At 39.0% G+C, this 17,402-nt stretch overlaps 1 protein-coding gene across 4 annotated transcripts in view; it reads left to right on the top strand.

The window, feature by feature from the left end:
- The window catches only part of LOC143041767 (E3 ubiquitin-protein ligase AMFR-like), a 339,879-nt gene that overhangs the window by 116,648 nt on the left and 205,829 nt on the right, over positions 1–17,402 (top strand). For all 4 annotated transcript variants that reach the window (XM_076213801.1, XM_076213800.1, XM_076213798.1 and 1 more), the window contains one exon: positions 8,105–8,315. In XM_076213801.1, coding sequence (XP_076069916.1) covers positions 8,105–8,315 — 211 coding nt within the window. The remainder of the gene's footprint in view (positions 1–8,104; positions 8,316–17,402) is intronic.

Below are 17,402 nucleotides of genomic sequence, written 5' to 3'. Positions count from 1 at the left end.
AGTGAACATGAAAATAAAGCAGTTCGACATACTAAAGAAAAACATAAGGGAAACAGAGAACACAATGGAAGTGGCAGAAAACTAAGAGTGTCTTACACAAATATAGATGGATTGATAACAGGATTGAATGAACTGAATGATTATTTGAAAGAAAAAGAACCGGACATAATGGGAATTGTAGAAACAAAATTAAAAGGCCCACTACCACCCAACAGTGTAGGACATGATACATACAATTATTGGATTAGAAACAGAGAGAAAAAACAAGGGGGTGGAGTTATGTTCCTGACAAAGAAGGATATAAACGTGAAAGGTGTCATATATGGAAAGAATACAGTAGAGATGATTATGATAGAAGTGGAAGACCGAGATAAGAAGAGCAGAAAATTTGTGATCAACTATGTGCCTCCGAAAACAGCCTCATGGGAGGAGAATGAACATAAAAGTATGTTAGAGGACACAAAGATAGCATTAACTAAAATAATGGAAGACGGAGGAAGAATAGTTATGATGGGCGACTTTAATTGCAAAGAAATCTGCTGGGAAGAAATGACAGTAAAGAGTGGTGATGACTCATGGGGAAATGCTCTACTTGAGATGATTACTGACCATTCAATGACACAATGGATACAAGAGAACACTAGGTATAGAAATGAAGAAGAACCATCGAGGCTAGACTTAATAATTACATCTGAACCTAGAATAGTGGACAAGATTGAATATAAAACACCAATAGGTAAAAGTGACCACATATTGATTGAACTGGAACTTAATGAAGAAAAATATATGAAAAGAAATGAACAATATAGAAAAGGAAGAATGATGTATGAAAAAACAAACTTTGATAAAATAAGAGAATTCTTCCAACTAGAAAACTGGGAAGAAATATACAAAGAAGAAACATCAGTGGAAGAGAAATGGAATATTTTGACAAAAATTTACAAAGAAGGAGTGGAAAAGTATGTCCCAAGACAAAAACAAGAAAAAGAATATGTAAAATGCTGGTACAACAAAAGTTGTAGGGAGTTAAAAGACAAAAGAGACAAAGCCTGGACCGGATGGAAAAAAGACAGAAGACCTGAAAAATGGAAAATATATACTGGTTATAGAAATGAATATGTACAAAAGTGCAGAGAGGAAAAAAGAAAATATGAAAAAGATGTTATAGAAAAGTGTAAAGATCAACCAAAACTATTCTACAGATTTGTAAACAATAAACTGAAAAACAAACAAGACTTGGAGAAATTAAGACAAGGGGGAGTTGAATACACTGAGGAAATGGAAATGGCAGAAATTATGAACAAACATTTTAAATCAGTGTTTACAAGGGAAAATATACAACCTGAAGAGATTGAGTGGAAGGAAAAAGTTCCCCCTATGGAAGAAATAGAAGTAACGAAGAATGAAATATTGACACACTTGGGTAATTTTGATGTCAGAAAATCGCATGGGCCAGATGAAATAGCAAACTGGATTCTGAAAGAATGTAGGAATGAACTGGCAGACAAAATACATAGCATAATAAGCAGTTCCTTAAAAGAAGGAAAAGTTCCAGAAGATTGGAAAAAAGCAAATATAGTACCTATATATAAAGGAGGAAATAAAGAAGAACCTACCAACTATAGACCAGTCTCTCTAACAAGTACAATAGCAAAAATATGTGAAAGAATTATCAAAAGTAGATGGGTAAAATACTTGGAAAAAAACAACGTACTAAATCCAAGGCAATTTGGATTCAGACAAGGACGATCATGCGTCACCAATTTAATATGTTTCTATTCAAGGCTAATAGATATAATACAAGAAAGAGATGGATGGGCTGATTGTGCATTTCTAGACCTAAAAAAAGCTTTTGACAAAGTACCACATAAGAAGTTGCTTAAGAAATTAGAATATGAAGGAGGAATACAAGGTAAATTGCTAAATTGGATGGAAGACTTTTTGCAAGAAAGAAAAATGCGAGTAGTGATAAGAGATCAGCACTCAAAATGGAATGAAGTAATAAGCGGTGTCCCGCAGGGAACAGTTCTGGCCCCAATAATGTTTGCTATATATATTAATGATATGGATGAAGGAATTGAAAGCTATATGAGCTTCTTTGCAGATGATGCAAAATTACTGAAAAGAGTGAAAACTGAAGAAGATTGTGAATCACTACAGAGAGATCTAAATAAAGTACAAGAATGGAGTAGGAAGTGGGAGATGGAGTTCAATACAAAAAAGTGTAGTATAATGGAATTTGGAAAAAGCAAAAACAGAATAACAGGATCATATAATTTGGGAGAAGAAGGAATAAAAAGAGTAGAAAATGAGAGGGACCTGGGAGTCATTGTTATGAATAATATGTCACCTGAGAAACATATAAATAAGATTTTTGGAGAAACTTATAATTTAATAAGAACAATCAAAGTGGCATTTACATACCTGGATGAAGAAATGGTGAGGAAAATCCTAGTCACCCTGATAAGACCAAGATTGGAATATGCAGCAACGATATGGTCACCAAGTACAAAAAAATGTATAAAAAAACTTGAAAGAATACAAAGAGCAATTACTAAACTGGCACCAACACTCTCAAAACTATCATATGAAGAGAGACTACAAAAACTTAAACTACAGACACTAGAGCAAAGAAGAGAGAGAGGAGATTTGATAGCTATTTACAGAATCATGAAAGGCATAGAAATTACTGATAGAGAGAATCTGATAAAATGGGATGACAGAAATACAAGAGGACACGGAAAGAAAATAAAAAAAGACAACTATAGAAGAGATTTGAAAAAGAACAGCTTTCCTCACAGAGCAATAGACAGTTGGAACAAGTTAGATGAGAAAGTGGTGTGTGCAAAAACAATACATGAATTTAAAAATAGTTTAGATAAAATGAGATATGAAGACGGGACCCCACGAGCATAGCTCCCCTTCCCGTAAAATACAACTTGGTAAATACAACTAGGTAAATACACGAATGCACGCAAATGCCAGGTGCCTTTATCAGTTACCACCAGGCTATCACACGTGTCATAAGATTTTTTGTCCTGAAAATTATCACCCATGGCTAGTTCAAAACAGTTTAGTTATACTATCGCATACAAGCTACAAGTTGTACGATATGCCAACGAACACTGTAAAAGAGCAACAGAAAGACACTTTGGACCACCGCCTACCGAAAAAATGATTCAGCAGTGGAGTTTTATATATCTACATCCATATTTTTAACATTTTTATCTTATTTTTATGAAAATAAAACCACCCTTGGACAATGAAAAAAGTATATTTACTAATCACCAACCAGTATCATCGCCACACAAACAAAATCGGACAAGTGATTTCGTAATGTAAACAATACGTCCAATACGTGTTGTCCTTGCTTCTTATGTTTTTGTGTTCAGTGGTCGGGTATATGGTGAATGTGTTCTTGTATGAGAATGACTTCTTTTTTTTCTTTGAAATTTCTTTCAAATATTAGGGTGCGTCTTCCAAGATGCAGCGTCTTGCAAGCCGTAAAATACGGTACTAGATTGTTTTGGTTTGCATACGATGCTAACCTGATTCCATTTTCGTTACTTTCCTGGTGTAAACTTTCTTTGCCTATTGATGGTGCAAAGGCTTCAGTTTCCTTGCCAACTTTCGCATTCATATCGCCAAGGATAATGGTAATATCATGTTTTGGTATTTCCTCCGTTACTTCTTGTAGTTTTTCATAGAAGTCGTTTTTATCTTGTTCATCGCTATCATTTGTTGGTGCATATGCCACAATCATACTCAAATTAAACCATCTATATTTGAATCTAACTTTAAGTAGTCTTTCATTGATTGGCTGGAACTTGATTAAGGATTTCCTCGCTTTATCGCTCATACATATTCCCACTCCTTGGCTGTGCCTTTCATCTTCCCTTCCACAATATAAGATTGAGTATTTACCCATAATACATTCTCCACTCTCTGTCCATCTTACTTCCTGCAAAGCCAAAATATCCAGGTTGTACCTCTCCATTTCATTAAGCATCGTCCTTGTATGCCCGGCTCTAAAGAGGCTTCTAACATTCCATGATCCAAATCTTAAATTATTTTTCCATTTTGAGAGTTATAGCATCCATTCCCAAATGTCTATTTCTCATTACATTTTTTAATCCTCCAAGACATTTACTTGCTTCTCTCAGTCTACATTCTTCCTCCACCCCCACACTGTTCCTCACCAATTACTCCCTCTGTTCCTCTCCTAATCCTCTCAATCAAGACCCTCCCATAAGCAAAACTCTAATCAGGAAAATTGAGAATACAAGGAAAAAACTGAATAACTACAACTATATATGTATATATATATATATATATATATATATATATATATATATATATATATATATATATATATATAATATGAGCATTAGACGCTACCTGAGTCCTATCCATGTTCCTTCATATATATATATATATATATATATACACGAAGAACCCACAGGATTAGAAATGGAGAGAGTGAATATATATATATATATATATATTCACGAAGAACCCACAGTCGGAATAAAAAGGAAACTTTAGAAGAATGTGTAACTTCTATAATTTGGCTAATAGCTATAGCCCTCTTCAGGAAAGTACCTAATTTTGTCAAAGTGATATATATATATATATATATATACACAGGTACTCCTCGTTTAACGACGACAATTGGGACCAGCACGCCGTTGTTAACCGAATTGGTCATTAAGCGAAAGTGTATACATATACGTACATGTACTGTTTGTACAATGTCCAGCAATACATGTATCTTTATTTTCGTGTATTTTCCCTCTTTTATACAGTACATTAAAGCTTTATTTACTGTTTATTTACGGTGGTTAGGTTCCTGAAATTACCGTATATGACCAAATCCGCGTATGCTGACATTCCATATTGAATACCGGGGTATTTTTTTAGTTTCGACCATGGACGCAATATAGCAATAGAAATTCAATTATTTTGTAAATTAAAATGTATCAACGTAATATGCAATTTTGTGGGCGGAAATGAAAGTAAAAAATACCATGCTACAAGAAAATATGCTAATGAACGAAGTCGGTAGCATGGGATCGGGATGCCATCTTGTCGTCTGCCAACGTCTCTCACGAGGACGAGCCGGATGACATTTAATTTGCAGGTAATGATTTATCAAACACAGGTTAGGTTAGTTTAGGTTAGACGGATTTATCATCCTTTCATTTCTTCGACATCGGCATCTATCATAACAAACATGGTGTACCATTTGTCCGACATGACTTCGTTACTTACGAAATTTGTTTTAGCACCTTTTTTTCCGCTCACAAAATTGCATATTACATTGATACAATAAAATTTACAAAATTAATAATTAATTTTTTATTGCTATATTGCGCCCTTGGTCAAAACTAAAAATTTACCACTACCGGTATATACTGTACCCCAGGTAGTTTTTTCAGCTTGCAGGATGGTAATGTAGACCTAAGCTTCAGAACACTTTACCTCGCAGGTAATATCCACCGTACAAGTTCATTTATAACATCATACAAATTTGACTCGGCCAACTTAATTATCGTACACAATGTCGTAACTTCGGGAGATTTACGTTAAACGAATGTCATAAAGCCCGTTGTTACTCCAAGTTGTCGTTAACCGAGTAGGTCGTTAAACGAGGAATACCTGTAGTTGTAGTTATTCAGTTTTTCCTTGTATTTTCAATTTTCCTGATTAGAGTTTTGCCATTAACCGGGTGAACTGAAACTAGAACACTGTATTCTTCCATTTCTTTTCATAATTTGAACTCAGCGTTTCGTCTTAATGAAGACATTTTCAGGAGTAAACTGAAATAATAAAAATTACATAATTACAGTAAAAATAAAATATACAAGAACAATACTGGTAAAATATGTGGGATACAATATAAATGCATACAGGTATGATGACAAGGTACAAAAATGAAGTATAAAATTCAAAAGAAGAGAGTGATAAGGAAGCAAATGTTTACATCTAAAGGGAGGTGAGAAAAAACAAGTTAGAGGAAAATGTAAAAGGTGCAGATGGAGAGATGATAATGGAAGAGAAGGCAGTGAGAGGAAGGTGGGCAGAGTATTTTAGGGAGTTGCTAAATGTGAAGGAGGATAGGGAGGGAAAGGTAGTTGCAGTGGGAAGCACTAAGAAAAGGACCATGATGAGTGAGGAAAATGGAGGAGAAATAGGAAAAGATGAAGTGAAAGCAGTTGTCAAGATGATGGGAGCAGGTAAGGCACCTGGTCTGCATGGATGTCATGCAAAATGACTGAAAAAGGAGATGCAGTTATGGTGGACTGGCTGGTGAGGTTATTTAATGTTTGTTTAAGAGAGGGTAGAGTGCCGGAGGACTGGAGGAGTGCCTGTATAGTTCCACTTTACAAGGGAAAGGGGACAAGTGTGAGTGTAGTAGTTTCAGAGGGATCAGCTTGTTGAGTGTAGTTGGGAAGGCTTATGGGAGGGTTTTGATTGAGAGGATTAGGAGAGGAACAGAGTGGATTTAGGACAGGTAAGGGTTGTGTAGATCAGATTTTTGTGGTAAGACAGATATGTGAGAAAGCTTTAGGAGAAGGTAAGTATGTTTTTTGGGATTTTATGGGTTTGGAAAAAGCTTACGACAGGGTAGACAGGAAGGCACTGGGAGGTATTGCAGATATATGGGATATAAGGAAAGCTGTTAAGAGCAGTCAAGAGTTTTTATGAGAGTAGTATAGCTTGTGTTAGGATTAGAAATGGAGAGAGTGAATGGTTTGAGGTAAAGGTGGGACTTCATCAGGGATGTGTTATGTCACCCTGGCTGTTCAATCTATACATGGATGGGGTGGTGCAACAGGTGAATGCAAGGGTGGTGGGTCAGGGGTTGGAGATGGTTAAAGAGAATGGAGAAAAAGGGGAAATAAGCCAGTTGTTGTTTGCTGACGACACTGCACTTGTAGCAGGATCACAGGAGGGATTGAGGAAATTAGTGACAGAGTTTGAAAAGGTGTGTGAAAGAAGGAAGCTGAAGATAAATGTGGATAAAAGTAAGGTTATGAAATGTACAAGGGGTGAGAGTAGCAGCAGGCTGGAAATGAGTATTAAAGGAGAGAGACTAGAGGAAGTGGATAGTTATAGATGGGTGCAAATGTGGCAGGAAAGGGAGGAGTGGGGGTGGAGGTAGAATGTAGACTGAGAGAAATAGGTAAATGTCTTGGAGGATTAAAAAATGTAATGAGAAATAGACATTTGGGAATGGATGCTAAGAGGAGGTTATATGAAGGAGTGATTGTTCCGACAGCACTCTACGGGGCAGAAACATGGAACATAAGAGAGGAAAAGAGAAGGAGTTTGAATGTGTTTGAGGTGAAATGTCTGAGCAGTATGATAGGGGTTACTAGACTGGATAGAGTGAGAAATGAGGAGGTGAGGAGGAGAACAGGGGTGGAAAGGGGGTTGGGAGATAGTGTTGATGAAAGAGTGTTGGGATAGTTTGGACACATGGAAAGAATGAGTGAAGAAAGAGGTGTGGAAGGAGTGAGTATGAGGGGGTGTCCTAGGATGAAATGGATGGATAGGGTAAAAGGGTCATTACGAAAAAGAGGAATGTCTGTTGAGGAAGGACAGGAGAGGACAGAAGATAGGGGTGAATGGAGAAGAGTTGTGTATGGATGATGCTGTGATGCATGAAGGGGTGGGGGGATGGAGGTTGAGGGAGTATGTACGAGAAATAAATTGACGCAGCCCGAAGGGATTTCTCCCTGTCTTCTTCTCTGCATGAGGGGATGGAGAGGGGGAGTCGCCAAATTAATGAAGTGGCCTTGCTTTGGATGTGCTTTGTCTTGTGACACTGCCTCTGACCCAGGGCAGTGGACAAGATGCAGGGATGACCCGTTCTCCAGGAGGTGTCAAGATGTGAGGGAGGGAAGAGGGTGGAGGGGAGTGGAGTATATAGGGGATGGAATGGGTGAGAGTGATTTCTATGCCTTTTTTCTTTTTGGCTACCCCCCCATGTAAGGGGGGAAAAAGCCTTCAGTATATATATGGATATATATATATATATATATATATATATATATATATATATATATATATATATATATCAGCCTCAAACCTTTTGCAGGACGATATGTGTATGTGACAGAGCTGGTATTTGAACTTAGTGAGTTGACCATTGACATGGTGCATCATGTCCACATGCTGGTATGGGGGAACATGCTCCTTACCATGGCCTCTCTTGTCATCTGCATGCAGCTTCGTTTACTGTTCTATCAGCTACAACACAAGGTGAAGTCACACCGAAACTACCTGCGAGTACTTCACCTTATGAATACGTAAGTTGTAGTTTATCTCGTAAATGCTTGTCTCCATATTTTTTTGAATACTGTGTTTTACAATATCATGTATTATTCTAGTGTTTAGATAATGCTTAAAGTACAAGTTCACATGAATAAATTGTTATGATGAACACTTGATTTTATTCATGAAATGACCACCCAATACCCCATAACAAATTGAGCTTACTGTATTTTTGTATGTGAAAATTTTTCATTTTTCTAATGTGAAGTATAAGAGGGACTGATGATGGATCCCTGCACAAGAGAGTCTAGTGAGATAGATTTTTGTGAGACTTATTTCCTCAGTACCATCACACTGAGGATGCTGAACACGTCATCCTACACTAACTATGCCTAGACAGCAACACAGTATTTTTTTCTGCACACAGAAAGCAAAATCCTCCCCTTAGAGCATCACATACAAATGCTAAGTACACAGTCCTATGCAAAAGCCCTTAACTCTACTCACCCATCTCGTACATGACACAAATAGAACTAAGTGAAAAAAATATATACAACAGCACTATAATACTCAGACAATATGCATCAGTAGTATGGTTCCCACACAGAGTGAAGGATATAAACAAAATGGCCCCAGCCTGGCAAATAAACCATATGAGTAAAGACTGAAAGCACTGGATCTGCCAACTCTGAAAGATCCAAGAGAAAGAGGTGATATGCTTATAGTATTCAGGTGGTTAAAGAGGATAGGTTATGTTGAGAGGAGAGATCTCTTAGTTAAGGATAGGAGGGCTTTAAGAGGTCATGAGAACTAATTAAAGAAGACACTTCTAAAAGTTGTGAAGATATATGGTTTTCCATATAGATATATAAATACTTGGAATAGTTTAGGTGATATAGCCCAAACTGGAACAATACAGGAATTCAAATCTAAACATAATAATTAGAGATCAAGGAAATACATTAAGTTGGAACTGTACATGGATTTGAGACTGATAAACTGGAGAGTAGGCGATGGGAGCCAACTTGCACTGCTTCCTTCATGTATACTATAATTAGGAAAAGACAAACTATAACCTACCTCTTTTACCTTACAATAAAGCAACATAGAATCATATTCACACTTGGATCACAAAACAAGCTCACCAAGACCAACCACCAAACTCCCTACTCCATCTACTAGCCCCCCTCCCCCCACACCAGCATTAGCTCCACAGAAAAATCCCTCCCAAGAGAAGCAAGAACAACCACCCAAGTATGCCTGCATTCATGTCACCATTCAGCACAGATACAACCATCTTACAGAGGACACTGAACACCTCATCTTGCACTGCTGCACCCTGTGGTCTCTTAAGCAGCCCCAAATTGTGACAGTTTCACCCAGTTCCTTTCCTGCATGCATACCAGAATATTTTTCTCACATGAAGAGGGCAATAACCCAGGAAATACCCTCCCACAACTCCTCTTTGATAGCTGGTGATATAGAAACAAAGCAAAGCCCCTAAACATGTCCTGTGTGTACAAAACAGGTGAGTTATTTGCACATGTCAATACAAAGTAGGTCCTGCAAAGCCTAGGGCAACCTAAAATGTTCTACACTACAGCATGAAACAGTACACAAGAAGCTGGACCTGTTGCACTTGTACATCCAAACCTACACCAAAGCCACAAAAAATCTAAATGTTCTACAAATAAACAATCATTCCATTGCTACTACATACATACATACATATACCAAGGCTTTTTCCCCCTTACAAGGGAGGTAGCCAAAAAGGGAAAGGCATAAAAACACTCCCACCCATTTCATCCCTAAATACCCTCCACACCCCTCCCACCCTTCCTCTCATCTGAGCACCTCCTGGATGACGGGTCATCCCTGCACCCTGCCCACCGCCCTGGGTCAGAAGCAGTGTCGCAAGACACAGTACATCCACAGCAAGGCCGCTTCATTTAATCGGCGACACCCCCTCTCCGTCCCCCTTTGCATATAAGGCGAGGACAGGGAGAAATCCCTTCGGGCTGCGTCAAAATTTACTCACACATACTACCCCACCCCCCACCCCCCCACCCATTCCTCCTCATGCAGTCACAACATCATCCATATACAACCATTCTCCACTCACCTCTGTCTTCCGTCCTCTCCCTTCCTTCCTCAACAGACATTCCCCTCTTCCCCAAAGCCCCCTTCACCCCATCCATCCACCTCATCTTAGGACGTCCCCTCATGTTCACTCCCTCCACATCTGCCTTCCATACCTCTTTTACTAGTCTTTCTTCACTCATTCTTTCCATGTGTCCAAACCATCCTAATATTCTTTCATCAACCCTATCTCCCAAATCCTTTTTTACCCCTGTTCTCCTCCTCACCTCATTTCTCACTCTATCCAGCCTAGTAACCCCCACCATACTTCTCAGACACCTCATCTCAAACACATTCAAACTCCTTCTCTCTTCTTCTCTTATGTTCCACGTTTCTGCCCCATACAGTGCTGTTGGCACAATCACTCCTTCATACAGTCTCCTCTTCGCATCCATTCCCAAATGTCTATTCCTCATTACACTCTTTAAACCACCAAGGCATTTACTCGCTTCTCTCAATCTACATTCTACCTCCACCTTCACTCCACCTTTTCCTGCTACACTTGCACCCAAATATCTAAAACTATCCACTTCCTCCAGTCGCTCTCCCTTAATGCTCACTTCCAGTCTACTGCCACTTTCACCCCTTGTACATCTCATCACCTTACTTTTACCCACATTTATCTTTAGCTTTCTTCTATCACATACTCTCCCAAACTCTGCCACCAGCTTCCTCAATCCCTCCTCTGACCCTGCCACAAGCGCAGTGTCGTCCGCAAACAACAGCTGGCTCACCTCCCACTTTTCTCCATTTTCTTTAACCATCTCCAATCCCTGACTCACTACCCTAGCATTCACCTCTCGCACCACTCCATCCATGTATAAGTTGAACAGCCAGGGCGACATAACGCATCCTTGACGAAGTCCCACCTTTACTTCAAACCACTCACTCTCTCCATTTCTAATCCTAACACATGCTCTACTACTCTCATAAAAAACTCTTGACAGCTCCCAAAAGCTTTCCTCCTATCCCATAAATCTGCATAACCTCCCACAGTGCCTTTCTGTCTACCCTATCATAAGCTTTATCCAGATCCATAAAAGCCCAAAAAACATCCCTCCCCTTTCCTATAGCTTTCTCACATATCTGTCTTACCACAAAGATCTGATCTACACAACCTCTACCTGTCCTAAATCCACACTGTTCCTCACCAATTACTCCTTCTGTTCCTCTCCTAATCCTCTCAATTAAGATCCTCCCATAAGCCTTCCCTACTACACTCAACAGGCTAATCCCTCTGAAATTACTACATTCACACTTGTCCCCTTTTCCCTTGTAAAGAGGAACTATACAGGCACTACTCCAGTCCTCCGGTACTCTACCCTCTCTCCAGCAAACATTAAATAACCTCACCAACCAGTCCACCATCACTGAACCTCCCTTTTTCAGACATTCTGCATGACATCCATCCAGACCAGGTGCCTTACCTGCTTTCATCATCTTTACAACTGCCTTCACCTCATCCTTCCTTATTTCTCCTCCATTCTCCTCACTCATCACTCTCATTTTCTTCGCATTTCCCACTGCAGCTATCTTTCCTTCCCTATCCTCCTTCACATTTAGCAACTCCCTAAAATATTCTGCCCATCTTCCCCTCACTGCCATCTCTTCCATTATCATCTCTCCATCTGTACCTTTTACCTTTTCTTCCCTACTTGATTCGCCTCCTCTTCCTCTCTTAATTTCTTTCCAAAACATCTTTTTATTACTTTCAAAATTTTCTGTCATACTCCTACCCCATTTCACATCTGCTCTCCTCTTTGCCTCCTTTACCTTTTGCTTTACTTCTCTTTTCTTTTCTTTGTACGTCTCATGTGACTCCCCTGTCCTCTTTTGTAACCAATCTGTGAAAGCTCGCTTCTTCTCTTCTACAACCTTCTTTGTTTCCTCATCCCACCATTCACTACCCTTTCTTCTATTTCCCCCTGTCCTTCTTGTTCCACACACCATCCTTGCACACTTTAAGACTCCCTCCTTGAAACATCCCCATTCCTCCTCCACACCCATCTCTGCTCTATCCTTTACTCCCTCCCATTCCTCCTTCAGCTTCTTTTCGTACTCCTTCTCCTTTTCCTCTTCATTCAAGGAGTTCACTCTAAGAACCTCCCTACCTTTTGTCCCTTTCCTCCTTCTCCATCTATCCTCCACTCTCAGCTTACCTTCCACCAGAAAATGATCTGATATTCCCCCACCCTCTCCCCTTAGCACATGTACATCCTTAACTCTTCCTATCATAATCCTATTTACCACTACATAATCCATTAGCGCTCTATCTACCACCCTTCCCTCCACCACCCTCTCCCATGTGTACTTATGCTTGACTTTCTTCCGAAACACTGTATTTGCTATCATCAACTCTCTTTCTAGACATATTTCCACCATCAACTCTCTACTACAATTCTTTCCTGGAACTCCACACTTCCCAACCACTCCATCGATTGGACCATTTCCCACCCTAGCATTAAGGTCTCCCAGTACTATTACATTGACATTTCTTCCTAAACCCTCTATGCACTCATTTAAATCTATCCAAAAGGCCTCCCTTTCTTCCATGCTCTTCTCACTGCCAGGCCCATATGCACTTACAAAGACCCACATCTCCTTTCCCAGTTTCACCTTCATCCACATTATCCTTGAGGAAACCTCCTTCCACTCCACTACACGTTTACCTATCTCCTCACTTACTAGAATAGCCACCCCTTCCCTCCCTCACCCTCTCTTCACTCCTGATAACCTCCCACTTACACTCCCAAACTTACACTCACCCTTCCCTTTCAACTTAGTTTCACTCAAAGCCAACACATCCATCTTTCTTCTCACAAACATACTACCTATCTCTTCCCTTTTACTCTCATCTGTACCACATCCACGCACATTAAAAGACCTAAACCTTAGGGTGCTGGCCCGAGGCCCTCCAGCACCCCTTATGCCTTTCCTTTTCTTTTTAGGAATCTGCCCCTTGGGGCTACAGGGAGAAGGATGCCTAGTCCCTCTCCCCGTCCCTTTCTTCTCGCCTCTTACGATCCAAGTGGGAAACTTGGTGGCAGTATTCTTTTCCCCCACCACAGGGAATTCCCCCATCACAGAAAGAGAATACTCAGAGAAATGGTACAGGACAGCAACAAGGGGTTGGGGGACAGCATAACGGAGGGACAGTCGTAGCATAAAAGTGTCATCATTTCTCTATGAACAGAATTTCTTCTATCATAGACAAAATGATGTGTGGCTCTGGTCCGTAGGGGCGCCCCATATAGACCCTAAAGTATCGACTGCATGCTACTTTGCCACAATAACAAGCAGCCAATACCCCATTGCTACTAAAAAAAAAAAAAAAAAAAAAAAAAAAACAGAGACTGAAAAGAATGAGTTTTTTTGGAGAGTGCTGGACCTGAGGCTGAGAAAATGGTTTATCAAAAACAAGGAAACATAATAGACAAAAAGGAGGAGAAAGGAAAAATTTTGAAATAAGATATACTGTACCAACATAAATGGCATGATTTCAGGACTAAGTGAATTAAATGACCGTCTGGTAGTAGAAAAACCAGACATAATGGGAATTGCGGAGACAAAATTAAAAAGTCCTCTACCACCAAACACTGTGGGACAAGGTCTATACAACCATTGGATGAAAAATAGAAAGGAGAAACAGGGTGGAAAAGTCGTGTTTTTGACTAAGAAAGGGTTAAATGTGATTAAGACAACAGAAGGAAAAAATAATGTGGAATTGATTATGATGAAAGTTGAAAACAGTGATTAGAAAAGTAGAAAATTTGTAGTAGTATATGTACCCCCAAAAACACAGCCATGGACAGAGAGTGATCATTCCAAAATGTTGGAAGACACAAAGAATGCACTAACTGATTTACTGAAAGGAGGAGGAAACAGTAATTATAGGTGACTTTAAATCAAAAGACCCCTAGGGAAACATACTACTGGATATGACCATTGAATTCACAATGACTTGATGGGTAAAGGAAAATACCAGATATAGAAACAGTGAGGAACCATCGAGACTAGATTTAATATTTACGTCAGAGCCTGAAATTGTGGACAGAATAGAATACAGAACACCAATTGGGAAGAATGACCACTTACTAATAGAGCTTGAAGTAAAAGAACAAATTCATTTGAGAAGAAATGAGAAACAGAAAAGGAAGACTAATGTACAATAAAATGGAATTTGAGAAACTCGAAAATTCCTTCAAAATGTAAATTGGGAAAACTTAAATGAAGAAACAAAGATGGAAGAGAAATGGAACATATTAAAAGGAATTTATAATGAGGGAATAAACAAATACGTACCAAAACAGAAGCAAGAAAGGGTGTACATTAAGTGGTGGTACAACAAAAAATTAAGTGAGGCTAAAGAAAGAAGAGACAAAGCTTGGAAAAGATGGAAAAAAAGGGTAAGTGGCAAATATATATCAAACTAAGAAATGAATATGTAAAAATACGCAGGGAAGAAAAAAAGAAACTATGAATAAGACATAATAGAAAAATACAAGGACCAACCTAAACTATTCTACAGGTATGTAAATAGTAAACTAAAAGATAAACAAAAAATAGTGAAACTGCGTCAAGGGAATGATGAATGTATACAAGATGTAGAAATGACTGAAATTATGAACAAACTTTTCTAAATCTGTATTCACAATTGAAAGTACACAAAATTGGGATGAAGGACAGAAAGACACCCCCCCCCCCCATGAAAGAAATAACTGTGACACAAAAGGAAATTAGAGATCAAATAAAAAACCTTGATGTCAGAAAATCACATGGTCCAGATGGAATTGCAAACTGGATATATAAAGAATGCTTAGATAACCTAACGGACAAAATATATTAGATAATTGATTACTCAAAGAAGGAAAGGTACAACGGGATTGGAAAAATGCAAATATTGTACCAATAGGGGAAAATCCAACTAACAATAAACCAGTCTCCCTTACAAGCACAATAGCAAAAATATGTTAAAAAGTTATCAAAAGTGTATGGATTGAATATTTGGAAGAAAAAAATATATTGAATCCTACACAGTTTGGATTAAGACAAGGAAGATTGTGTGCCACTAACTTGACTTGCTTCTAGTCAAGACTAATAGAAATAATACAAGAAAGAGATGAATGGGCGGATTGTGCTTTTCTAGATCTACAAAAAGCATTTGATAAAGTTCTACACAAAAAGCTATTAAGAAAAATTGAATCAATAGGTGGTATTCAAGGAAGTTATTGGAATGGATGGAAGATTTCTTGACTGGGAGAAAAATGAGGGTAGTAATTAGAGACAAACATTCAACCTGGGAAGTAATAATAAGTGGAGTCCCACAAGGTTCAGTATTTGCTCTGATTATGTTTGCCATATATATAAATGATATGGATGAAGGTGTGGAATGTTATATGAACTTCTTTGCAGATGATGTGATATGCCCTGGGAGAGACGCCAGGAGAAATCCCCCTTGATAGGTGTCCAATGATTTCTTTCATATGAAGAGACAACAAGAGGACTTTTCAGCCAAGCACTCAGGGATGGCGAGTGTCACCAGGCCCCCATATATCAGAGGGGCCACAGAACAGACTAAACAAATTTGAGTCAACGTGAGGCGAACATGGTCAAAGGTCATCGCCGGTAGACAATGGTCTTCACATTGATACCCCTTTTTGGCAACCCTCAAGAGTGCCACCTTTCTATCATGTTTCTTAATGGGCACCCCTTCGTGGAGAATGCCCCCTTTTGCTTTCTGTAACTTTTAGCTAGGGAAGTCTGGCAACCTCCAGAGTTTTCCTCTGGGCTTGCTAGCAGTTGTATCAGACTAGGATCAGAAATTAAAGAAACAAAACGATACAGCCTTTCCCTTACCACAGATGGGCAACCCAACATTAAGTAACTCCGGAGGTTGCTAGACTTCCCTAGCTAAAAGTTACAGAAAGCAAAAGGGGGCATTCCCCATGAAGGGGTGCCTAATAAGAAACATGGTAGAAAGGTGGCACTCTTGAGGGTTGCTAAAAAGGGGTATCAATGTGAGGACCATTGTCTACCGACGCAAATCTCTGGCAATTACCTTTGACCATCTTTGCCTCGTTTCGACTCGAGTTTGTTTAGAGTCTGTCCTGTGGCCCCTCTGATGTATGGGGGCCTGGCAACCTTCCCCGGCCCTGAGTGCTTAGCTGAAAAGGCCTCTTGTTATCTCTTCATATGAAAGAAATCATCAGACGCCTATCAGGTGAGGGAATTCTCCTGGCAAAACTATTAAAGAAAGAAAGTACAGAGGAAGATTGTGAATCACTACAGAAAGACTTGGATAAAAAAAATAGAATATCGGGGAAATACAAAATTGGTTCAGAGGAAGTCAGAAAAGTAAGCTCGGAAAGTAGCCTAGGACTAATTATCAGCAAAGACATGTCACCAGACAAGCATATCAACAAAATGGTTGGAGAAACCTTCAATTTACTAAGGTTAATGAAAGTGGCTATTGATTACTTGGAGGAGGAAATGGTAAAGAAATTATTAGTGACAGTGATAAGACCAAGGTGCTGTGACACTTTGGACACCCAGTACTAAAAAGAATATAAAGAAATTAGAAAGATTACATAGAGCAACAACAAAGGTGGTACCAACAGTCTCCAAATTGACATACGAACAAAGATTATCCAAATTGGGACTACCAACCCTGGAACAAAGAAGAGAAAGAGGAGATCTACAGACAATAGAATTATGAAAGGGATGGAAGTCCTAGATAGAGATGATTTATTAAAGTGGGACAAGAGAAAAACAAGAGAACATGAAATGAAACTCAAAAAGTATAGTTATAGAACAGATCTGAAAAAGAATAGCTTCCCAGACAGAATGGTGGATATCTGGAATGAATTGGATGAGGCAACAGTGTGTGCAAATACTATACAAGAATTTAAGAACAAACTTGATGCTGAAAGATACAAAGATGGGTCACTACGAGTATAGCTCCCTTCCCGTATAATACAACAACT

Source organism: Oratosquilla oratoria, chromosome 32 (assembly GCF_046742065.1).
Source record: "Oratosquilla oratoria isolate Oo_2021 chromosome 32, ASM4674206v1, whole genome shotgun sequence".
Taxonomy (NCBI): Eukaryota; Metazoa; Arthropoda; class Malacostraca; order Stomatopoda; family Squillidae; genus Oratosquilla; species Oratosquilla oratoria.
This window is presented reverse-complemented; position numbering and strand designations above follow the sequence as displayed.